At 39.3% G+C, this 25385-nt stretch overlaps 2 protein-coding genes across 3 annotated transcripts in view; one reads left to right on the top strand and one right to left on the bottom strand.

Moving 5' to 3' along the window:
- The window catches only part of Rabgap1 (RAB GTPase activating protein 1), a 180840-nt gene extending 174533 nt beyond the window's left edge, over positions 1–6307 (bottom strand). Inside the window, exon 1 of the mRNA XM_004662784.2 lies at positions 6098–6307. The gene's annotated coding sequence lies outside the window, so the exon portion shown is untranslated. The remainder of the gene's footprint in view (positions 1–6097) is intronic.
- Positions 6308–6368: 61 nt separating this feature from the next.
- On the top strand, positions 6369–23585 carry Zbtb26 (zinc finger and BTB domain containing 26). 2 transcript variants are annotated; one of them, XM_004662782.3, is made up of 2 exons: positions 6369–6517; positions 20667–23585. In XM_004662782.3, the coding sequence occupies exon 2, from the start codon at positions 20677–20679 to the stop codon at positions 22000–22002; it is 1326 nt and encodes a 441-aa protein (XP_004662839.2). In that variant the 5' UTR covers positions 6369–6517; positions 20667–20676; the 3' UTR covers positions 22003–23585. The 2 variants fall into 2 exon arrangements, with proteins under 2 accessions (XP_004662839.2, XP_012805181.2); XM_012949727.2 differs by having other exon boundaries at positions 6419–6513.
- Positions 23586–25385: the final 1800 nt, after the last annotated feature.

Consider the following 25385-nt stretch of genomic DNA (forward strand, 5'->3'; position numbering starts at 1 on the left):
TATTTTTACCAAGTCCTTTTTTAAAAACACACTGCATATAGTCTATTTCAATGCCTACCAAAGCCATGTAATAGCTGATCGCATTTAAAAAGAAAACTAAATTTTGGTTTTCAAATATAATCATTTTTCACTAACGTGGCTTTAGAAACATGGCTGCTGTGTAGGTGAAGAATTAGGGACTGGTATTAAATAATCAGTGCAGTAGGCAAGAGCCAGATGAGGAAGATCTTTGAATCCTAAAATTGGGAAACTAAAGTTCAGCCTATAGACACAAGGGTACCCTTACATTTTTATGGACAGTGACAAAATAGATTTTGATTTTTTTAAATGGTAAAACTGGTAAGACTAACTTGGGCAAAATAGGTGGCAAATAAGAGTTTGGAGGCTGAGATTAGGAAGCTTAAAATAAGGTGGAATAAAAAAATGAGTTTGAAACCCCCAAAATACTTTAATTTTAGGGATACTTTTTCACATTTGCCTAATCTCAGGTAACCTAAACTGGCCTCTAATTCACAGCACAGCTGAAGATGACCCTGAACTTCTGATCCTCTACCTCCACCTCTTAAGTGCAGGGATCACAGAAGAGCACTACTGTATCTGTTTGTATGCAACACTGAGGACTGAACCCAGGGCTTTGCTCATGCTAGGTAAGCACTCTACCAACTGAGGAACATCCCCAGCTCTTCAAATCTGCTGTTGAAGTCCTCTGGTCAATTAACTTTTCATTTCATAAAGCTCCTCTGCTTTCTGGCTGCCAGAGGGAGCTGCTTGGCTCTGTCACATCTTCCCTGCCGTAATGGGCTGAACTCCCTGTAGCCATGAGCCACATGTACTTTTCCACTGCTAAATTTCAGTTTGGTTGCTTATCATAATTTCTAGCTCTTTAATGATATTTTCATTTTGATTATAATTTTTGTGACTTTGTTTACTCTTCTTTTGGTTCTTCCAATCAACAAAACAATAAAACACGTTTCAAATTCTTTTTCAGATGTGGTTCAGTGATAGCACATTTTCCTGAAATGAATGAGAGTCTAGGTTTAACTTCCACCACTACAAAAAAAAAAAAAAAAGAAGAAGAAAATTAAATTTTTGTCTATTCAGACATTTAACCTTCCTTGGGGCAGGTTCTGTTGACTTATTTAATTCTTTTAAATGGGACCATACTTTCTTGTTCTTTTGCATACTTTGTGGGTTTTGCTATTGTTGGAAATTAAACATTTGAAGCATGTGAGGTGATTATAAAATCAAAATCCACCACTTACCTTGATTTGAGGGTTTTTGTTGTTGTTGTTATTGGCATTTTACTTCTTACTGTAATTGAGGATAAGATAAACCAAAATAAAAGCTTAAGATCTTTTTGGGTCTTTTCTGGGCCTATACCCTCTCTGATTATGTGCAGTAGCTTTCTAATTTCCTCAATAGTTGGCAATGGTAGTACATGCCTTTAACCCCAGCACTTGGGAGGCTGAGGTAGAAGGATCCCAGTAAGTTCGAGCTAGCTTGAACTACAGTGATTTCCACAGCCTGGGCTAGACTGAGACACTGCTTAGAAGAAAACACAAATAATAATTTCCTCCATAGAAAGAGCTGCTTTTAAGTATCCTACTCCTGAAATGGCCTACTTCCAAATAGTGGAAGAGGGAAAGAAAAGAGATCCTCTTCCTTTAAAACTCCGGAAAATCATATCAGAGTGAAGTTATACACACACCCAGGTGGTCAAAAGAAGCAATCAGTAATTCAGGGACTGAAGGTATAACATACACAAGACCCCGGGAATCAATCCACAGCATTGAAAAACATAAATGATTAAAGATAAAGCTCCTCTGCTTTCTGGATGCCAATGGGAGCTGCTTGGCTCTGTCACATCTTCCCTGCCGTAATGGGCTGAAACCTCTGTAGCCATGAGCCAAAATAAGCCCCATTTCCCAAAATACAAAAATTAAAAGGAGTAAACAGTTCTTACAATACTTGAAGACTACAATATTCTATGTTCAACAGTTGGTAGAACAGCTATGTAAGTAATGTAGGAGAACAGAACAGGACAAGAAACTGTCTCAACCTTACAGACACACACAGAACATTGCACATAACAGCAGCACAACATGCACTCTTATCAAGAACACATGAAACATTCTCAAGGACACAAAGCAAGTCTCAATAGACTTTTCAAGCTAGATACCATATGCAACATTTCCCAGGATAGAACATTTGTTAACCCACAAAACAAGTCTCAACAGACTTTATAAGCTAGATACCATACAAAATACCTCCTCTCAGCATAATAGGATGAAGGTAGAAATCAACAAAGAAAACTGAAAAATTAAAAAAAAAGTGGAAACTAAGCAACCAATGTGTCAGAGAAGAAGCCCAAAGGGAAATCATGAACTACTGAGAAACAAATAAATATAACACAGCATATGAAAGCTGGGTGTGATGGCGCATGCCTTTAGTCCCAGCACTGCAGAAGCAGAGGGAGAAGGATCGCCTTTAGTTCGAGGCCACTCTGAGACTACATAGTGAATTCCAGGTCAGCCTGAGCTACAGTAAGACCCTATGTCCGAAAAAAAAAAAAAAGCATATGAGATGGAATTAAAATAATGATCACAGAAAAATTTGCAATTGTTAATGCCCATAGGTGAAAAGGATTTCAGAGCTGGCCATGGTGGTACAGCTGTTAGCCCAGTACATGAGGCAAGAGGACCATGAATTCAAGGTCAGGTTCAGCTACACAGCATGGTAGAGGCAACTCTGAATTACATGAAAACCTGTTTTAAAAAAAGGAAAAAACAAACAAACAAACAAACAAAAAAACCAAATGCCCTTAGGACCCAGAAAGAGAAAGGCATTGAAAGATAACACAAAAATGGAAATAATACAGATTAAAGCAGAGTTTGAGGTTGAAAACAAGACAAAATAAAAAGCTGGTTCGGAAAAGACACTAAACTAGACTAATGAAAAAAAAAAAGCAACTACACAAATAACCAAAATCTAATGGAGATACTACCATAAGCATTACAGTGTTATACAAATATGAATCTATGGCGAACAAATACATACCAAAAAAAATCAGCCTAGAAACAAAGGACAATTTCTTTAAATATGAGTTATCTAAATTGCTTCAAAAAGAAAAGAAAAAGAAAATCTCAACAGCCCTATAACAAGTAAAGATACTGATGCATTAAACAAAACTTCCTTACAAAGTCTTATATCAGATGGTCTTATCACTGAATGCTACATACTTATGGAAGAATTTACAGTGCTTCTGAAACTTTTGCAACAACTGATGAGGAGAGAATGCTTCCTAACACACTCTGTGCAATTAACATTACCCTAATATCAAAGCCAGATAAATGCATTCTAAGTAACTAAAATTAGATACCAATATTATTTATGAATATAAGTGCAAGATAAACAATAAAATATAAACAAAATCCAAAAACTATTAGAAGAATTTTTAACCATGACCAAGTAGGATCCAGCACAAGAATATAAAGGAGATTCAATAAAATCAACATGGGAGCTAGAGAGATGGCTTAGCGGGTAAGGCACATGCCTGTGAAGCCTAAGGACCCTGGTTTGATTCTCCAGTCCCAAGTAAGACAGATGCACATGGTGGTGCATGTGTCTGCAGTTTGTTTGCAGTGGCTAGAGGCCCTGGTGTGCCACTCTCTCTCTCTCCTATCTCCAATATCCAATAAATAAATAAAAATAAAATCTTTAAAAAAAAATTGATGTGGGCTGGAGAGATGGCTTAGTGGTTAAGGCACATGTCTGCAAAGCATAAGGACCCAGGTTCAATTCTCCAGGTACCCCATAAGTGAGATGCACATGGTGGCACATGCATCTGGAGTTCATTTGCAGTGGCTAGAGGCCCTGGCATGCCCTTCATTTTCTCTCTCTCTCGTCTCTGTCTCTGTCTCAAATAAATAAATAAAAATAAAATCTTCCTTTTTAAAGGCATGTACCACTATGCCCTGCTCAATAAAATCATTGTAAGCATCAATAGGACAAAAGTGTGAGCCACATGGTCATCTCAATTGATTCAGAAAAGGTATATGAAAGAATCCAACACCTTTTCATGGTAACATGCCTCAGGTAAGAAGGAAAAGAGAAAATTCTTCACCATGGTAAATGTATTTATGAAACTGTGAAAAACATACTCAGTGGTTGAAGATAAAAACTTTCCCCACAGAAATATCTACATCAGTGCTATAGTCATGGGCTTGTTGTATATGCTCAGTTAAATAATCTCCCATTCATGCTAATACAAGAAACCTTAATAAAACACGGTGGGACATACAAAACACACACACACAAACACGTCAATACAGAAGAGGGACTAGCTGGGAGAAAGAAGGCAGAAAGAGGAAGATAATATGGAAATAAAAGGAGGTCATCATAATCAAAATACATTTCATAAAAACTGCCAATGAAAGCAGGGTATGGTGGTGCACGACTTTAATCCCAGTACTCGGGAGGCAGAGGTAGCAGGATCGCCATGAGTTCAAGACCACCCAGAGAATATAGCCTGAGCTAGAGTGAAACCCTACCTCGAAAAAACAAACAAAAAAACCAATATAATTGGACAGGAGAGATGGTTTAAGGTTAAGGTGCTTGCCTACAAAACTTAAAGACCCACATTTGGTTCCCCAGTACTCACATAAGCCAGATGCCAAAGGTGGTGCATGTGTCTGGAGTTTGTCTGCAAAGGCTAGAGGCCCTGGTGCACCCATTCTATCTATCTGCCTCTATCTCTCATAAATAAATGAATATTTTTTAAAAGGTGTCATACTATGCAAAGCAACCTACAGATTCCATAAAACCTCTATTCCAAAAGCCTTTCCCAAGAAATGAAAAAGTCAATCCCCAAATTCTTATGGAAGTAGGGCTGGAATGTACCTCAAGGGTAGATGCTTGCCTAGCATGTGGAAGGCCCTAGGTTTAATCCTCAGTACTTCATTCAAATGGAAGTGCAAAAATCTCCAAATAGCCAAGATGATCATGAAAGAGAATAAAGTTGGAGCACTCTCACTTTGCAACTGCAAAACACTACAAAACTACAGTAACTAAAACAATATGGAGGTGGGCATAGTGGCACAGGTCTCTAATCCTGAGGTAGGAGGGTCATCATGTGTTTGAGGCCAGCCTGAACGAAGTCTGGGCTAGTGACACCTGACTTAAAACAAACACACACACACCAGGTAGGGTAGTGGCATGTGGACATCTATTTCACTTATAGATCCCTTTATAGTAGACATACCAGGAAGAAATACAGTTGGCCAACTGATTTTCAACAAGGGTGCCGATTCTATTCAATAGGAGAAAGGACAGTCTTTGCAACAAATATGTTCCCCAAAAGAATAAAAGAAAATAAAGCTGTATATAGCTAGTAATGGTTGCAGAACATTGTGACTGCAGTTGCGGCGGCTGCAGTAAAAACTTAGCAAATGAAGGCCAGGCGTGGTGGTGCACGCCTTAATTCCAGCACTCGGGAGGCAGAGGTAGGAGGATCGCCATGAGTTCGAGGCCATCTTGAGACTACATAGTAAATTCCAGGTCAGCCTGGGCTAGAGTGAGACCCTACCTAGAAAAACCAGAAAAAAAAAATAGCAAATGATTAAAATATCTCATATGTTCTGTACAATAAAAGTCCCCCTAAAAAGGTGAAAATGGAAAGAAATAGTAAAGAAGTGGGTTGGCAAGGAAAATAGTTCTAGAATGGCACTCAAATGTTCTAGTTGGGAACAGTGGATGATTCATTTCATCAACACAAGACTAGTGCTGAGCAAGTCTACAGATACACTTGAGAAAATGAAAAGGCATGTTGCCAATGGACAGCCAGTTAGAGGCTCCGCGAAGAAGTAGGCTTTGGAGCTCAAAAGTAGTATCGGGCTGGAGGAAAAATTTGCAAGTAGTCTGCACATTGTAGGTAACAAACTAAGGGAATACAAGAGATTGGCCTAGGAATACTTTTTAAAAAATAAGAAAATAAAAGGTCCCTAAGAAAACATCAACTTCCAAGAGAGAAGAATAAAGCGTTTTCTCCATCCTGTGCTCCCACGCGTCGAGTCCACATCCCTAGGCGGGTGGGACTTACCACGGCTTAAGCGCAGAGGGGTCCTTCAGGCCCATGTAGGCCACAGACGGTGGAAGACCAGCTAGACAACAGCCTTCGAGAAAGCAGCTGGATCAGCGGGTCCCCGTGAGCCTCTGACCTAAGGACACAGGACCTGGGGATGGTCAGCAGAGACGCCAGCTGCAAAAGTACCAGGCACTTGGCCGCGCCCCGCCCACAACGCGGAAAGTCCCTCTCGGGGCACCGTCCGTACTTCGAGCATTCTGATTGGTGGAGATGACCATGGGACCTGGAAGTTGTCTTTGTCCGGCCAGGGCTGCCCTTCCGGTTCCGTTGGGTCCCCCTTTGGCTCAGGTTCCCTGCCCCTCCCCCTTCCCGGAGCCCCGAGGGGCAGGAGCTCCTGGAGGTGCCGGATCCTGACGGCGGCCTTTCCCCGGGTCTGTAAGTTGGGAGGTGACTGGAGCGCCGGGCTGGGGTGCGGGGTCTTTCAAAATGGAGCCCCCTAGGGTCCTGGATCGGCTGGGACCTGCACTGGGATAGGAGCAGAGAAGTTGGCTTAGGCCCCGAGAGACTTGAGCCTTGGACCGGCCCACGTTGCGCCCCGCCCCTTTCCCTTCCTTGTGTCTGGAGTGGGGAGCCTAAGGATGCCCCTGGGACCGCCTCCTGAGACCCCAACCGAGTTTCCAGCTGCTGGCCAGGACGCCAGACTTAGGCATCTTGTAAGAAGTGCCAGGAGTTGAGGCCAGGAGTGGTAGCTAGGCCTTCAAAGCTAACTCGCGAGAATGTTATGTGCCTGGTTTTGATGGAGTTTCCTCCTATGCAGTCATTGGCCACAGCACCTTTTGTATTCTTGACGCTATGCCAAGCACTAGAAAATCGTCAAATATCGTTCCAGTTGTTCAGGGTCAAGTTTGAGAGCCATATATAAACAAATAGATGCTAGTGGGTGTGGGGGGACATATAAACACTTAGGTATGTGAACTGCTCAAGGGAAAGTTGCTAAGCAGCTTCTAAAGAGAATCAAGTGTGTAAGAGGTTTTCAGGCAAAAGAAACAGTTATAGTGCTGTTGAGAAGGAGGAATTAGGGGTGGGGAGTTTCAGTGCATAGGAAGGAATTTTTAAAAACTAGGAAGGAAAGTGAGAGCCACACAGTCAAAGGTTTAATCCTACAGGAGAGCATTGCTTTTTGAAGAGTTTTGAGTAGGAAACTGATATTGTCAAATATACTGCATAGTCATTTGGTTCTTTAGAAAGCCCATAAAACATAGGTTTTCGGGCTGGAGAGATGGCTTAGCGGTTAAGCACTTGCCTGTGAAGCCTAAGGACCCCGGTTCGAGGCTCGGTTCCCCAGGTCCCACGTTAGCCAGATGCAAAAGGGGGCGCACGCGTTTGGAGTTCCTTTGCAGAGGCTGGAAGCCCTGACTCGCCCATTCTCTCTCTCTCTCCCTCTATCTGTCTTTCTGTGTCTGTTGCTCTGAAATAAATAAATAAATAAATATTTTTTTAAAAAGGCAGTAAAATATAAAAAACAATAAAACCATAGGTTTTCCACCAAAATAATTAGCTGAATCTGGAGTCTTTTAGCTCAAATCTACATACTCTTTTTTAAAATGTTTTTTTGTTTATTTATTTATTTATTTGAGACAGGAAGAGGGAGGGAGGGAGAATGGGTATGCCAAGGCCTCTAGCCACTGCAAATTTACTCCAGATGCATGCACAACCATGTGCATCTGGCCTATGTGGGACCTGGAGAATTGAACCTGGGTCCTTAGGCTTTGTAGACATGCGCCTTAACTACTATGACATCTCTCCAGCCCAAATCTACATACTCTTATTGGAGATTATCTTTAAAAAGTATTGGGATCAGCCCTATGAAATGCAATGAAATCTGAAATAGATTTAGGATATTGTTATTAAAAGTAGATTAGTGAGCAAGTATTAAGTTCAGCTTCACATAATGCTGTCAGTGTTTCATAGTTACATGTTTGAATGAGAAAGAAGTATCAAATCTAATTCTTAAGTTTTAGGTACTTGACATTTTGAAGTATATTGAGATAGGATAATAAGAAGAAAACTGCATCTTTGATGTAGAGTATAAATTCTTTAGAAGAATTAACATTTAATGGAGCTGTCCAGCTAGAGTTGGAATTACAAATGAGATCAGCCTAAACATTTGTTGCTACAGGTACATGTTTAAAGTAATAGCATAGGGGTGTAAGCCATAATAACAGCTGGCATCAAGTAGAGACATTGAGAAAGAAGATAATTTGAGTGACAACGATTATGAAGCAGAAAAATAAGTTAGAGCTACCTGTAGTCTTGTCTACTGGTGGAAATGGAGAAAGGTTATAAAGTATAAAAACACAGGCAACATATATTACACAGATGTTAAAAGGAGGCTATTTTGAAGGGATGTTACTAGATAAGTTGATGCAAAGCTAATTGGAAATTAAGGAAATTGGGGAGAATGTATTTCTTTCATTTAAAAAAAAAACATATTTATTCATTTATTTGCAAACATGAAGAAAGAGTATAGGCACACCATGGCCTCTTGCCACTGCAAATGAACTCCAGACCCATGTACCACTTTATACCTCTAGCTTATATGGGCACTGAGGAATCAAATGAGGGTCATCAGACCTTACAAGCAAGCACCTTTATCTGCTGAACCATCCATTTCTCCAGCCCTGAGAATGTCTTTCTTTCTTTGTTTTTGTTTTTGTTTTTGTTTTTGTTTTTGTTCTGTTTTGTTTTGTTTTCTAGGTAGGGTCTCACTCTAGCTCACACTGACCTGTAATTCACTATATAGTCTCAAGGAGGCCTTGAACTCATGGTGATCCTCTTACTTCTGCCTCCTGAGTGCTGGTATTATAGGTATGCACCACCACACCTGATACTTTTTGTTTTGTTTTGTTTTGTTTTTTCAAGGTAGGGTCTCACTCTAGCTCAGGCTGACCTGGAATTCACTATGTAGTCTCATAGTGGCCTTGAACTCAAGGCAATCCTCCTACCTGTGCCTCCCTAGGGCTGAGATTAAATGTGTGTGCCACTATGCCTGGTGAGAATATATTTCTTTACTAAAAAGACATTAATAACCTGTTTGTAGTAGAGTGATAAGGTAATGATGTATGAAATATTAAAGGCCTCAACTGATTTGATGTTCAGTGGGAATGAGCAAAAGTCATGCAAAGGATATCACAAAGAAAATTAACACTATATTTTTATTAACAAAGCTTACAACCATATAGTATGCACCATCTGAAGCACTTTGAAAAGATAACTGATTTAATATTCCATAGCAACTCCATTACTGGTTGACAAGAAAGTTAAAATATATGAAAGTTGTCAATTAAAAAAAGTTTTTAAAAAAGAAGTGGGCTAGAGGGATGGCTTAGCCATTAAGGTGTTTGCCTACAAAGCCAAAGGACCCATCTTGGAATCCCCAGGACCCACGTTAGCCAGATGCACAAGGGGGCTCACACGTGTAGAGTTTGTTTTCAGTGGCTGGAGGCCCTGATGCATCCATTTTCTCTTTCTCTCTCCCTCTTTCTGTCAAATAAATAAATAAAACTAATTTTAAACAAAAGGTGAAGAAGAAAGCTACTTGCTTGTGGTAGTGCATGCCTTTAATCCCAGCACTCAGACAGAACCAGGAAAATCATTGCAAGTTTGAGGCCACCCTGAGACTACATAGTGAATTTCAGGCCAGCCTGAGCTAGAGTGAGACCCTACCTTGAAGAACCAAAAAAAAAAAAAAAGGAAGAAAAGATAGGTTTATAGATAGCAAATGGAAAAGCTTGGAAGGAGACCAAGGTTGAGAAAGTAAAGAATGAATTTATGTTTATTCTATGTGTATTTATTTAGTTTATTTTTTGTTTTTTTTTTTGAGGCAGGGCCTCACTGTGGCTCAGGCTGACCTGGAATTCACTATGGAGTCTCAGGGCAGCCTCGAACTCTCAGTGATCCTCTTACCTCTGACTCTTGAGTGCTGGGATTAAAGGTGTGTGCCACCACACTCAGCTATTTTTTTCTTAAAAAAAAAAATTTTATTTAACCGGGTGTGGTGGCATATCCCTTTAATTCCAGCACTTGTGAGGCAGGGGTAAGAGGATCACCATGAGTTCAAGGCCTCCTGAGACTACATAGTGAATTCCAGGTCAGCCTGGACTAGAGTTGAAAGACTCAGGAAGCCATAATAAGCCTCAGAATTATCAATAGGCCTAAGTTTCTGCTTCCTGACCAGTTCAGTTTCCTGATAAGGGGGAATAGATTGTCTGCACCATGAGTTTCTGTGGTAATAGATAAGTTTGCTTAAAATAAGATTGTTTAAAGCTCTTCAAATACACATAACCAGTTACAATAAAGGTTACCTAATCTGCTTGGAATCCCCCTAGGCCCCTGCCCACCAGCTTTGCCCATCAGTATCCTAAGCCTATCAGAAAAAAACAAGTGCAGTTACTGCTTAAATCAACCAATCATGTAACCATACCCTACTTTGCCCTACTTTTTTGTTCAAATCCCTATAAAAAAACCTGCCCCCCTGCTGCTCACGACTCTTGTACCTATCCACTGCCTTGGTGAAGTCCAGAGTCCCAGCTTAAGCCCCAAATAAAGCTCTTTGCTGTTGCATACATGTCAGACTCTTGGTGGACTTTGGAGATTTTGTGATCTGGGCATAACAGAGTGAGAGCCTGCCTTGAAAAACCTAAAAAAAAAAAAGAAAAAGAAAAAGAAAATTATTTATTTGCAAGGAGGGAGAGATTGAGTCACTGCAAACAAATTCCAGACATGTGCCACTTTCTGCATCTGGTTTTACATGTGTACTGGGGAATTGAGCCCTGGTTGTTCAACCACTGAACCATCTCTCCACCCCTCCTTGAATTTTTCCTTTTCTTTTTTTTCTGTGTTAGGTTCTTTCCCCCTCTTTGTTAACTTGGGTCTCTAGGTTACTGATTGACACTCAAAGATACCCTGCCACTCCAACCAAGTATCCTGAAATCATCTTGACCCTTTCTCTCTTATTCTCTACTTTGGTCACTAAGGTCATCGGTTTTTTGTTTTTTTTTTTTTTGGTCTCTCCATGCATATAGTTATTATTTCTATCTAGGCCCTCATCATTTTTGTCTTGATCTGTTAATTACATAGTTAAAGGTTTCCTTGCTTCCACATACACTGTTTTCTCAGCTACTCTCCATAAGCTTTTTTTTTTTTTTTTTTTTTTTGTTTTTTTTGAGGTAAGCTTTCACTCTAGTCCAGGCTGACTTGGAATTCACTATGGAGTCTCAGGGTGGCCTCAAACTCTATCAATCCTCCTACCTCTGCCTCCCAGTGCTGGGATTAAAGGCGTGTGCCACCACACCTGGTACCATAAGCTTTTATTTTCAATTTACTGAGATTTAGACAGTGTAAAAGTATAAGCATCATGCATTTTAAGAGATTAGAGAAAGAGCCTGGAGCAGGTATTTTCAGTAGCTTAAGTTGAGGTTAATCTTGGTTAAATTTGGTAATGAGGGTGGAAATTTAGGAAGTCTTGTCATAGGGAAAGTAATGAAACAGTGAGGACACAGACAACACTTACTGAGGAAGAAATTCACTTTGAAAGAGTTTAGCAGCAAATTGTGATGTTTGAAGGAAGCACTTTTGTTTTTTGTTTGTTTGTTTTGGTTTGGTTTTTTTTGTTTTGTTTTGTTTTTGAGGCAGGGTCACACTCTAGTCCAGGCTGACCTGGAGCTCACTTTGTAGCCCCAAGCTGGCCTTGAACTCACAGTGATCTTTTTATCTCAGCCTCCCGAGTGCTGGAGCTAAAGGATTGTGCCACTGTGCCTGACAGAACACACTTTCTGTGAAATTTCATGAAACCTCAGGAATATATCTGTACAAAAATAAACAAAGCAAAAGGGCTACCTGGGCATGGTGACGCACACCTTTAATCCCAGCACTGAGGAGCCAGAAGTTGGTGGATCACTGTGATTTTGAGGCAAGCCTGGAACTACATAGTGAATTCCAGGTTAGCCTGAGCTAGAATGAGATCCTACCTCAAAAAACAAATAAATGTAAAACATATAAAAAGTGCTGAGTGATGTCTTAGTAGGCAATTGGACCAGCTGTGCAAGCATAAGAACCTTAGTTTGACCCCCAGAATTCATGTTAAAGTCAGGCATAGCTACATATACCTATAACCTCAGCACTGAGGAGGGTAGCAACATGATTACTAGGGATTGCTGACCAACCTATCTAACTGAAAAATGATGCCAGCTCCTGGCTCACTCAGAAATCCTATCTCAAGGGAAATAAGGTAGAAGAGTGATAGAAGAGACATCCAGTGTGTTCCTGTAAACTCTGCATACCTGAGCATGTGACACACATGACTGCATACACGTGTACATATAGCATGTGTGCACATGCACATGCATACCATGCATACTATACACACCAAAAAAATCCTGCAATCAGTAGTTAAATTACTTGTCCATAATTGTACAACACTTGAAAATTAATGAGTTAAACCTATTTTTATCAACATATGTAACTTTATGCATAGTTTATGTTAGGCTCAAAACAGTATTTTCTGTGGCTAGGTATATAGAATTGCTATTTTAAACTGAGTAACAAGTGATAGGCAGTTATGAGAAGGAATTTCACCTACAATGATTAAAAGTCTTCTGGAGGTCAGAGGAGATGGCTCAGAAGGTCAAGTGCTGGTGCAAGCATGAAGCCCTGAGTTTGGATCTCAGAGCATACATAAAACCTAATGCAAGCCTGGTGTGGTGGTGCACGTCTTTAATCCTAGCACTCGTGAGACAGAGGTAGGAGAATCACTGAGAGTTCAAGGCCTCCTTGAGCCTACATAGTGAATTCCAGGTCAGCCTGAGCTATCATGAGACCTGACCTCAGAAAACAAAATAAAACAAAATAAACCTGATGCAATAGCTTGCATCTGCAACCCTGGTGTTGCTATGGTAAAATGGACAGCAGACACAGGCCGCTTACTGGTAAGCTCATGGGCTGGCTAGCCTGGTGTATAATACCACCTTTTTGATAAAGTGCCATATGATGTTGGTGAAAGGTAAGATTTCTAAGTAATTGTGAGTGCTTTTAGGAGGTAAATGAGGAAATGGAGTAGAATGAAGTTCAGTAGTATATTAACTAGTCAAATAGTTTCCCTTACCAGTATTTATTAGAGGTATTTCAGAAAAATAGCTTGATATTTTCTCACTGTTCATAGTATAAGCATGAACATTATCCAACCTAGAATACCCAGTATCTAGCCTTTTTGAATGCAGAAATTCAAATCTCTGGTTGCAAAATAGTTATAAAAGTGTACATATAAACAAAGAGAAAGTAATCTTCAGTGACAGTATTCATAATACATTTGTCACTGGAAATATTTAAATTTAACCTCACTCCTCTGGACAATAGATCATAAAGACTTGATCCATAGCAATGAGAATAAGAATTTGAGAATTTTCAGAGGAGACAACCAACAAAATGTGGTGACCAAGTTTGTTTTACTAGATTAGCTCTTTACTTTCACTATACAGGGCTCTAGTGTAATCTAGAATTATATGAGTAATTTCAAAACATGTTTTATTTACTTGCATGCAGAGAGAGAGAAAGAGAATTGGGTCCACCAGTGGCACATGGGCCATCACTGTAACCAAATTCCACATTCATGCACCATTTTGTGCATCTGGTTTTATGCAGGTACTGACATGAATTGAATCTGGGCCAAGAGGCCTCACAAGTAAGCACCCTTAATTGCTGAGCCATTTTTGCAGCCCTGATTAAAAAAATAAATATTTTATCTCTTGTTTGAGAGTGAGTGTGTATGGACATGCCAGGGCCTCCTAAAACTGAACTCTAGATACATGGTCCACTTTGTGCATCTGGCTTTTACATGGGTTCTGGGGAACTGAACCCAGGCCACCATGCTTTTTGTAAGCAAGCACCTTTAATTGGTGATCCATCTCCCCAATTCCACGTGAGTAACTTTTTTATCAATATCACTCATAATTACTATGATACTTAGAAGGTAACTAGTTCAAGATTCTGAAGTAAAATATATTCATGCTTTTTTCTCATATTTACAAATGACCTTAAATTTCGACAGATAAGGATGAATATACAAAAGTCAAAATTAATGTTTAAGTATGTAAGAAAGGATAGTATTCCAAAAGTAAGGGCAAAAAAATGTATCAGAAATATCTGTATATGACTGTAAATACATAAATGGATTACCATTATAGTCCTGTGTACTTGACATCACTTTGGTTTTAAGTTTTACTTTTTATCTGTAAACCTTTACTGAAGTCTAACTAAACTATACAAAATACTGCAAATCAGAAGTGTACCGCCCAGTAGGCTTTCTTGGCTTAAAATTATGATTCCCAGTAAGAGAAAATATGAATAGTTGCCAAGTTTAAATATTGTCATTAAGCTCAACTTTACCTTGCCTACTTGTTTTATACATGCATTTAGGCACCATGTAGCTTTGAACACAAGTATCAGATCTAACATTTAACATTTTCTGACTTTTATTAGTTTTGACAAATTCTTTAGGTTCTCTCAGTTTGAGTTTCTCCATAGGGACAATAATAACCTATCTGTAGTGATTTCTAGAATCAAATGTGTCAATTTAAGAAGTTGATACAATATTTAGAATATAACATGGACCCAGAAATGATTAGGTAGCATGTCTCTTCCTTTTTTTTTTTTTAATTTACTTATTTAAGAAAGAGAGACAGAGGAAGAGGCATATAGAGAAAATGGGTGCACCAGGGCCTCCAGCCACTGCAAATGAACTTCAGACACACACACTGCCTTGTGCATCTGGCTTACATGGGTCCTGGGAAATCAAACATGGGTCCTTAGGCTTCGTGGGCAAGCATCTTAACCACTAAGCCATCTCTCCAGCCCGTCATTTCTCCTACTTTTGTAAATAAATTAAGCTTGTTTGATAACATTTTTTATTGATTCAGGTGTGTGTTTATGTGTTGCTGAGATTAAACCCAGAACCTCACACATACTAAGCATTGAACTGCCATTGAACAATTATTTGTTTTTTAAAACATATTTTATTCATTTATTTCCAAGGAGAGAAAGAAAAAGAGAGACAATGGGTGCACCAGGGCATCCAGCTGCTGCAAAGAACTTCAGATGCATGTACCACCCTGTGCATCTGGCTTTATGTGGGCACTGAAGAATTGCACCTGGGTTGTTATAGTTTTTTTCAGGCAAGCACTGAAACAGCTGAGCCATCTCTTTGGCCCCCAATTACCTGTTTTAAAAAATTTTTTTTGAGGCCTGAGGAGATGGCTCAACACTTAAAGGCACTTGCTTCCAAAGCCAGCTGGCTTGGATTTTGTTTTCCAGTACACCCATAAAGCCAGATATATAAAGTGGCACATGCATCTAGAGTTTATTGTCAGTGGCAAGAGGCCCTAGCATGCCCATACACACTCTCATTTTCTTACTCACCTTCTTACTCTCTCACAACCTCTCTCTCTCTCTCTCTTTCTCTGCTTGCCAATAAATAGACATATTTTTAAAATTATTTTTGTCAGCACTCAGTAGGCAGACGTAGGATCACTGAGAGTTAGCGACCACCCTGAGACTACATTGTCAACTCCAGATCAGCCTGGGCTGGAGCAAGACTCTACCTCAAAACCCGCCCCTCCCTCCTTAATTTATTTTTTGGGGAAAAAAAAAATAAGACTTAGGGCAGGGGACATTGCTCAGTGGTTTAAGGTGCTGGTTTGCAAAGCCTGACAGCTTGGGTTTGATTGTCTATTGCCCATGTAAAGCCAGATGCACAAAGTAGCACATGTAACTGGAATTCATTGGTAGTGGCAAGAGGCCCTGGCACAGCCATACTCTGTTTCTTTCCCAAATAAATAAAATATTTGTTAAAAAAAAGTATTTACAGGGATATATATACACATATATATTCTAAACTGTTTTGGCAACATGCCCTAGAAAGAGTTCTCTGGGGTATACAATGGAAGATGTCATGGTATAGAGCGTCTCTGTTATAATTAAATAATAATTACATTGAGGAACATCATTATTGTGCTGATTTTTGCTTAATGAGCTGTGTAAAGTATAATAAACAGTTGATCCTTGCCCTTAAATAACTGATAGTCTATTATAGAAAGAAGATAATGTCAGGAAATAATTAGCAGCCAAACTGTGACCTGGAAATAGGAGTTTATCAAAGGGATAGTTTGGGCTGATACATATTAGAAAAACCTTCCTAAGAGAAACCGAATAAACTTTGCTCACAATCTTCAACTATAGCATTCAGATCAAAGTGCAGATCTTCATAAGTTACCTTCTTGACTACTCTTATTGATAAATTCCTTAAGAACTAGTCAGTAGGAAGTAAAGTAGAGTGGACTCCAGCTTTGCTTTAGAGGATCCCTAAAGCATTCTGAGTGTGCCTTGTTTTAGGTAGAAACAGTAAATGTTCATTTGTGAGTGTGAGTAGGAAAATACTGGCCTGAAGTTGTCGTGGTCAGCTTTAGTGAATGCATAACCAACTGAGCTATAACTTCTAGTTATAAATTGGAATATTCCCTGTTTCAATTCCAGAATGATATTTTAAGCTACTGTAATTACTAAAACTGGCTGTTGGTCATATATAGTTTGGCTGTTTTAAATTACTGACATATTCCATATGTGTTCTATATATTCCTTCAGATTTGATACTCATTGAAATTTCTAATAACACATTGGCTTCTCTACACCTTCTCTCAGTCTATTTCCTAATCTTTATTGAGATGATTTATTTTCCTTATATCCAGAGTGTCATACAGGAGAAAAGCTTATACTTGGTGATTATTGTTGTTAACATACCTATACCATACTAGTTCCTCCCCTGTGTTATCATTTTTTTCATTGACATTGGGTGGAACTATGTGGCTTAGTATCTTTTTTGAGATAGTGTCTCAGTCTTTAGCCCAGGCTGGCATCAAACTCATGGCAATCCTCCTACCTCAGCCTCCCAAGTCCTGGGATTAAAGGTGTGTACCATGCCCTTAAGTAGTCAGGCAAGGACATGTCAGAGGAGGAAAAAATCCAGAACTGGTTAGAATGTAGTGTTCTAGACTAAGGCAACAGTTGTGATAAATCCTAGGCTATTTATTTAGAATGTCATTATGTACCAGGCACTGAGGTATAAGTGTGATACCTGGACTCCATATTCTGTGAGCCTGTCATAAAGTTAGTGTCTTAGAAATTAAGATTATGAATTTTGGACCTCAAGGCAGATAAGAGAAGCTGGTTGTGCATGTGACTCTGAATGAAGGGACAAAATTCAAGGTGAATTTCCTAATGTTCTGAGACTATAGAACTATTCCTCAAAGATCGATCTAGTATACTACTGATATGACAGCAGACCAGTATATTACAGAAAATGCCAATTATTTTTACCTAAGCTATTGACTGGAATTATGTTGATATGGCTCATTTATCTCCCTCTTAGAGACATGAGAAGCCAGTCTGGATAGTATGGAATCAGAGCATGAAGATCTCTGCCAAAAGAATTACTGTATAAATAGTCCAGTATGAGTATTGGGTTTTTCATTTGTTTTTAAGAGTGCTATAGATTGAACTCAGGGCCTCACACAAGTGAGTGCAAGTGCTGCACTGCTGAACTACGTCCCTAGCACTGTTCAGAGTTTGGGTAAAGATAATTTTTCCTTGGTTGACTGTTATGTCATTACTTCCTTTGTTATTAGTTTTAGTTATCTACCTTACAGGCAAGAGGCTAAGCTTCATCCACTAGACAGTGGGAAGTAACTGGAGGAATTTGGACAGAGGGTAGATATACTATTATGTATATTATGTGGGCTTTTTAAGGGGTGTGTTGTGTGAGAGAAAGAGAGAGAGAAAATATTGGCAAACCAGGGCCTCTAGCCACTGTAGTAGAACTCTAGATGCATGCACCACTTTGTACATCTGGCTTATGTGGGATCTAGGGAGTTGAACATGGGTCCTTAGGTTTTGCAGGCAAGCGTTGCTGCAGTCAGGTTCACATTCCTGGCAGAAATCACCCAACCAAGAGCAGCTTTTGGGAAAAATGGGTTTACTTTGGCTTATAGGCTCAAGGCGGAAGCTCCTTAATGGCAGGTAAAACGATGGCATGAACAGGGGGTGGACATCACCCCCTGGCTAACATTAGGCAGACAATAGTAACAGGAGAGTGTACCAAACACTAGTAAGGGGACGCTGGCTATAGTATCTATAAGCCCGCCTCCAACAATACTCTATCTCCAAGAGGCTTTAATGCCCAAATCTTCATCAGCTGGGAAACTAACATTCAGAACACCTAAGTTTATGGAGGACACCTGGATCAAACCACCACATTCTGCCCCTGGCCCACATAAACTGATAACCATCCATGATATAAAATACAATGCATTCAGTCCAACTTTAAAAGTCTCCATAGTTTTTATCAATCCCAATGGTATCCAAACATTCCCATGGTATAAGATCTTTTAACTAAGCCATAATACCAAAAATCCCCAAAAAACCCATAATGGCACAAAATAAGCATTCATACTGCAAAAGATGGCATTGGGCATAGCAAAGAAATATTCAACCAATGCAAGATTTAAACAGAGGGAACATCAAACTCTGTAGCTCCACGTCCAACAACTCTACTCAGTGACAAATCTCCAAGTCCAGTAATTCTAACCAGCAACAAGTCTCTGGAGTTCCAGTTCCGCCTCTCCAGCAAGGCTACTCACAGTCCTGGAAAACTTCATCTGGGCCACCCGCTTTACTTAGCAGCCATTTTTGGTCCAGGCATCTCCACTGGGTCTCCATTGCAATCCATGGTCCATCCTTACAGCTCCATCAGGTTTCCATGCAGGCATCCAGCAAACATGCTTCACACTGCCCATGGCCATTTCCAAAACTCAATGACTCTCTTTTCTACATTTCTTATACTCCAGAATACCAAGTAGGATGCCAATTTGTTAATCCAGGGGGGAATAAAGCAGGTAATCTGGCCCAATCTCAATGGTTATAATCTCTCAATTGCAGCTGAACAGGCAGAAGTTTCAGCCCAAAGATTTCTTTCTGTGCCATATCCCTCTGCTCACACCAATCCATTTCTACACAAAGCAACCCTGTACAAGTTCTCAGGACATGGGCATAATAGCAAGCCTCTCACACAAGCTGCTTCTAGCCCAGTCCAAGCAAAGCTCTTTCTCACCCTCATAAGCCAAACCTCACAGTCTGTAATTCTTACTGCATTCAGGTCTTTCAATTCAGAATAGTCCGTCAAGCTATACTTACAGCACTGCAAGGCATCTCTTAGGCCAAGGTTTCAAATCCATCTACATTCCTCTTGAAATTCAGCTCCAAAAGGCCAAAGCCACACAGTCAAGTGTCTTTCAGCAAATGACACCACTCCTCAGTACCAACATTACTGTTACAGTCAGGTTTTTCCACCCAACCCAGAGCTACTTTTGGGAAAAAAAGGTTTATTTTGGCTTACAGGCCAAAGGGGGACACCCAAAACAAACCACCACGAGCACCTTAACCATCAAGCCATCTGTTCAGCCCATAATACTGTTTTTTAAATAGATGCCATATGAGTTGAGTTCAAGAAAATTGAAGCTTAAAGCTGAGGAAAACACTTAGGAATCAGTTCTGATTTGTAGTTCTATGATGAGTAAAAATGGGTAAGTAGAGATAAAGAGGAAAGACTAGAATCCAGTCAGGATTAAGTAGATTCTCTTTACCCCTACTTAATGCCCCACAAAGTAGTTTATCTGGTAGTGTTGTGCCTTTAGCACTGATCAAACATTGTCCCTTTACGTCTCTTTTATAAAAAAAAAGTTATATGAAAAAATTCACATCAGTTTAAACAGGAAAGGGTTTGCCCAGGAATGAGTACAGCAAGCAGTGACTTGGAATTTCTTTTTCTTTTTTAAAAAATATATTTTATTTATTTATTCATTTGATAGAGAAAATGAGGCAGAGACAGAGAGAAAGAGAGAGGGGGAGAGTGGGTGTGCCAGGGCCTCCAGCCACTGCAAATGAACTCCAGATGCATGCGCCGCCTCGTGCATCTGGCATAAGGGGAATCGTATCGATGTCCTTTGGCTTTGTAGGCAAACGCCTTAACCACTAAGCCATCTCTCCAGCCCTGGAGTTTCTTTAAAATGCAAAGAAAAAGCGTTTTGTCTTTGAAAAAGCAAGTTCATGTTTCATGCAAAGGAAAGTTATGTTAGTTAGGTTGAGATGTTTTAGTTTGAACTGTGATAGAATTTTCATTTGTGAAGTGAAAGAATACCCTAGGACTAATTCAATCTCTATTCTGATATTAAAATCTTAAAAAGTTGAGTGAATACCAAGTGTTTACATTTATATATGACTGCTATTGGAGTGCAATTTGCAGTTGATTTTGGCAAAGAATAATTTTTTTAACAACCTTTGAAAACTGTTATAGTAGGTTTGTTTCTCTCTTAGCTCTATACAAAACAGATACAACAACACATTTGGATTTGGAAGGTAAATCCAGATTTCTTAATTGTTTGAATTTTCTGAAATTCAACCTTTTCACATTTCTGTTCTTTAGGTCTGCCAAAATGTCTGAAAGATCAGATCTCCTTCACTTCAAGTTTGAAAATTATGGAGATTCAATGTTACAAAAAATGAACAAATTAAGAGAAGAGAATAAATTTTGTGATGTTACAGTTCTCATAGATGATATTGAGGTCCAGGGGCATAAAATTGTGTTTGCTGCAGGTTCCCCCTTCTTAAGGGACCAGTTTTTACTGAATGATTCCAGAGAGGTGAAAATCTCCATATTACAGAGTTCTGAAGTGGGGAGACAATTGCTCTTATCCTGTTATAGTGGTGTTTTGGAATTCCCTGAGATGGAACTGGTAAATTATTTGACTGCTGCGAGTTTTCTTCAGATGAGCCACATTGTAGAACGGTGCACACAAGCCTTGTGGAAGTTTATAAAGCCAAAACAACCAATGGATAGTAAAGAGGGATGTGAACCGCAAAGTGCTTCTCCCCAATCAAAAGAACAGCAGGGAGATACCAGAGGTTCTCCAAAGCAGGACTCACCTTGTATTCACCCATCTGAAGACAGTATGGATATGGAGGACAGTGATATCCAGATTGTTAAGGTAGAATCTATTGGGGATGTATCAGAGGTTAGAAGTAAAAAAGATCAGAACCAGTTTATTTCTTCTGAACCCACTGCTTTACATTCATCAGAGCCCCAGCACTCCCTGATAAATTCAACTGTGGAAAACAGAGTAAGTGAACTAGAGCAAAACCATCTACACAATTATGCACTCTCTTATACAGGCAGTGATAACATCATCATGACCTCAAAAGATGTCTTTGGGCCTAATATTCGAGGTGTAGACAAAGGCTTACAGTGGCATCACCAGTGCCCCAAATGTACTAGGGTATTTCGTCACCTGGAGAACTATGCCAACCACTTAAAAATGCATAAACTGTTTATGTGTCTACTCTGCGGCAAGACTTTTACTCAGAAAGGCAACCTTCATCGACACATGCGTGTACATGCTGGAATTAAACCTTTCCAATGTAAAATCTGTGGGAAAACCTTTTCTCAGAAGTGTTCCTTACAGGATCATCTTAACCTTCACAGTGGAGATAAACCCCATAAGTGTAACTATTGTGACATGGTTTTTGCACATAAGCCAGTGTTGAGGAAACATCTTAAACAGCTACATGGCAAAAACAGTTTTGATAATGCCAATGAGAGAAATGTGCAAGACCTTACAGTGGACTTTGATTCTTTTGCATGTACAACAGTCACAGACTCTAAAAGTTGTCAACCACAACCTGATGCAACACAGGTCCTGGACGCAGGTAAACTGGCCCAAGCGGTCTTGAACTTAAGGAATGATAGTAATTGTGTGAATTGAGTAGAGACCTAGTGCTCTTAATTAGAACTGACTGAGAATGTGGCAATAGTGTGAATCTTGTTAGGAGTGATTTTGATAGTTTCTTTTCCAAAGCCTCCATGTAGGTGGTCACACACAGTGGGTGAGAGAAGACACTATTTAACCAGGCAACTTACCACGTAGAGTGGTTTTTCTCTCTTTTTTGTCCTCTCCCATTTTCTATTTTGCATTATTTACCCTGTGATGTCTGGTTCCCATTCCCAAGGAAGAATTCCATTTGTCTACCTGATACTGCCTTTTGTCTTAGACTGACACTATTTTTTATCAGGCACATTCTTAAGGAACCAACAAATAACTTCACCTACTTTTGATTAGTAGATTGTAGGCTTAGAAAAGTAAATATTATTTTTCTTTAGCAAAACAAATTAATAATAATAATGTAGGTTGAGACATAAGGTGATACTGCTGTTGACCTAAATATGTGATAGAGTCCTCTGTTTGCCTATGGATAATTCATCCATGTCTATGTGAACAAATCTGCTTCCTACCATTTGTACTTTTCTTGGAGCTGGCTATAAAGTATGTTGGTTTATTATGTACTTTTTAACATATTCATACCCAAATTTATTTCATGGACTTATTCTCATCGACCAAAGTACAATTTTCATCTACACCTCCAGAAAATAGGGGCCACCATGAGGAGCAAAATCAATAATAAATAATAGGACAGTAGTAACATGGACGGTTTTGCAGGTAACATGACCCAACAACAGGCCAGCTGCTTATAATGTATAACTTATTGATGCTTTTATAATCAGAATTCTTTTGGCACATGTAAATGAGCAAAATAAAAATAATGTTCTCCATAGAAATGAACTATTTTGGAGACTGTGAACTAAGCATCAAAGTTGAGTCATCAGAAAGGTGAGTTTAGCCATCAATTTTGTCCAGTGCACAATAAGTATCTCTGAATTTTCCTTTCCTCCTGTATCTTAATTTCTGAAATAGATGAAAGAAGTTAAATACAATGTAGAAAAGCAATCAGATTGATACCCCTCTTAAAGACACACTGTCCCACTTTTGCTACCTTTGATAGTTGAACTTACAGGATGTAAAAACAAAACAGTTGCTTTTTTCTAAAGCACTTTTCAGAAATGCAATTTTGAGCCTTAGTTTTCTTTTTTGTTTTGTTTTGTTTTTGTTTGTTTTGTTTTGTTTTGTTCTTTTTTCTGGTTTTGGTTTTTCAAGGTAGGGTCTAGCTCTAGCCCAAGCTGACCTGGAACTCATACTGTAGTCTGAGGCTGGCCTCAAAATCACAGCTATCCTCCCTTGACTTCTTTTCCACTATATTATACCTCAGCTTGGAAATTATTCAGTGGTGATGCATTTAAAATGCATTTGAGGAAAAGTTCCCTGTCAGGGTTTCACCTCAGTGTGATCCTTTTGGCTTTTTGAGATAGCCTAGGTTTTGTCAACAAAATATCACAGAAGCACTTGTGTTATCTGTTATAATTTATTTTATTTTGGTTACTTATACTTGAAATCCCAGCACTCAGGAGCCTGAGGCGGGAATATTACTGTGAGTTCCAGGCCAGCTTGGGCTAGAGACCCTGTCTCAAGAAAGCCTAAATAAATAAATAAATAAATAAATAAATAAATAAATAAATAAATAAATAATTTTTCTGGGCATGGTGGTGCATGCCTTTAATCCTAGCACTCAGGAGGCTGAGGTGGGAGGATCACTGAGTTCAAGGCCAGCCCAGGGCTAATTCCAGGTCATCCTAGGCTAGAGCAAGACTCTACTTAAAAAAAAAAAAAAGGCATGGTGGCATATGCCTTTAATCCCAGCAATTGGGAGGCAGAGGTAGGAGGATCTCTGTGAGTTTGACACCACCCTGAGACTCTATAGTGAATTCTAGGTCAGCCTGGGTTACAGTGAGACTCTACCTTGGAAAAATATGTGTGTGTGTGTATGTGTGTTTGTGTGTGTGTGTGTGTGTGTGTGTGTGTGTATACACATATACATATAAGATATACAAAATATATATATCTTATCTTCAGACAAACAAATTTATCTCATTTTAGTGGTGTTGGGAGCAAACTCAGGGCCTCACACATGGATAGGCAAGCACTCTACCATATAGGTACATCCCTAGGCCCTGTTAATTCCTGTTTAGTTAGATGAATTTAACATTCTTTCCAAGTAATTGGATTGGTCTGCACATACTGATTAGGAAGAGAAAAATAGGTTAGAACAGCATGAGAAGGATGCAAATGTGATTTGGAAAACAGCTCATTTCCTGGGATTTTGATTCTATTTTTGAGCTATGAATGTATGTGGACAAATAATATAAGAATTAGTCTTAATGGGCTGGAGAGATGGCTTAGCGGTTAAGTGCTTGCCTGTGAAGCCTAAGGACCCCGGTTCGAGGCTCGGTTCCCCAGGTCCCACGTTAGCCAGATGCACACGCGTCTGGAGTTCATTTGCAGAGGCTGGAAGCCCTGGCGCGCCCATTCTCTCTCTCTCCCTCTATCTGTCTTTCTCTCTGTGTCTGTCACTCTCAAATAAATAAATTTAAACACACACACACACAAAAAGAATTATTCTTAATTTAGATAATCAGGAGAGAGTTGTTAAATTGTTACCACTTGATTTATTTACATGTGAATCAGATTTATGGTTTAATTTCTAATATTTAAAGTAATTTAAAATTTTACTTGATAAGACTAGTAGGTACTCTGTGCCCAACATCACTCATTCTGTTAATGAAGCCTCCTAAGTTTTACATGATTCAGCCAAAGAGCACCAGTTCTATGCAACACTGAGATTCTATCATGTCAAGCATTGTTTTAAACATATTTTCTCAACATCGTTTTTCACAGGAAGATTTCAAGCTGGAGTGTTTTGTTCACATTCATGTCCCATTTTTGTTTCTAGTTTGAAGACTGAAAGGCATGAGTTACTTTAAAGTAAGACTAATCTGTTTAGTTTGAGGCTATTTCTAACTATTTATTGAGACATTCAGGAAACATTTTTTCTTTTTAATGCTGGGGATCAAAACCAAGGCCTTGTTCATGTTAGCATGTGCTCTCAACCACTGAGCTATTTCCACAATATCAGGAAGCATTGAACAAATGCTATTTCCAGGCACTATATTAATAGGTAGTGAGGATATGAAGGCAAGACTGATATGGTCCTTGCCTTCATGGAGCTTATAGTTTCACATGATCTCAGCAACACGAGGTCTCAAATTGGTTTCATATGAAGAATCATATATATAGCTAACTGTTTTGTTTTCTTTAGTCCCTTAAAATTAACATCTTTATGGTTTTCTGTTACTAAGATGAGTAGTTCTCAATTTGCAAGTACAGAACACTGCATCTGCCTCCACTTCCTGGCTGGA

Source organism: Jaculus jaculus, chromosome 1, assembly GCF_020740685.1.
Source record: "Jaculus jaculus isolate mJacJac1 chromosome 1, mJacJac1.mat.Y.cur, whole genome shotgun sequence".
NCBI lineage: Eukaryota > Metazoa > Chordata > Mammalia > Rodentia > Dipodidae > Jaculus > Jaculus jaculus.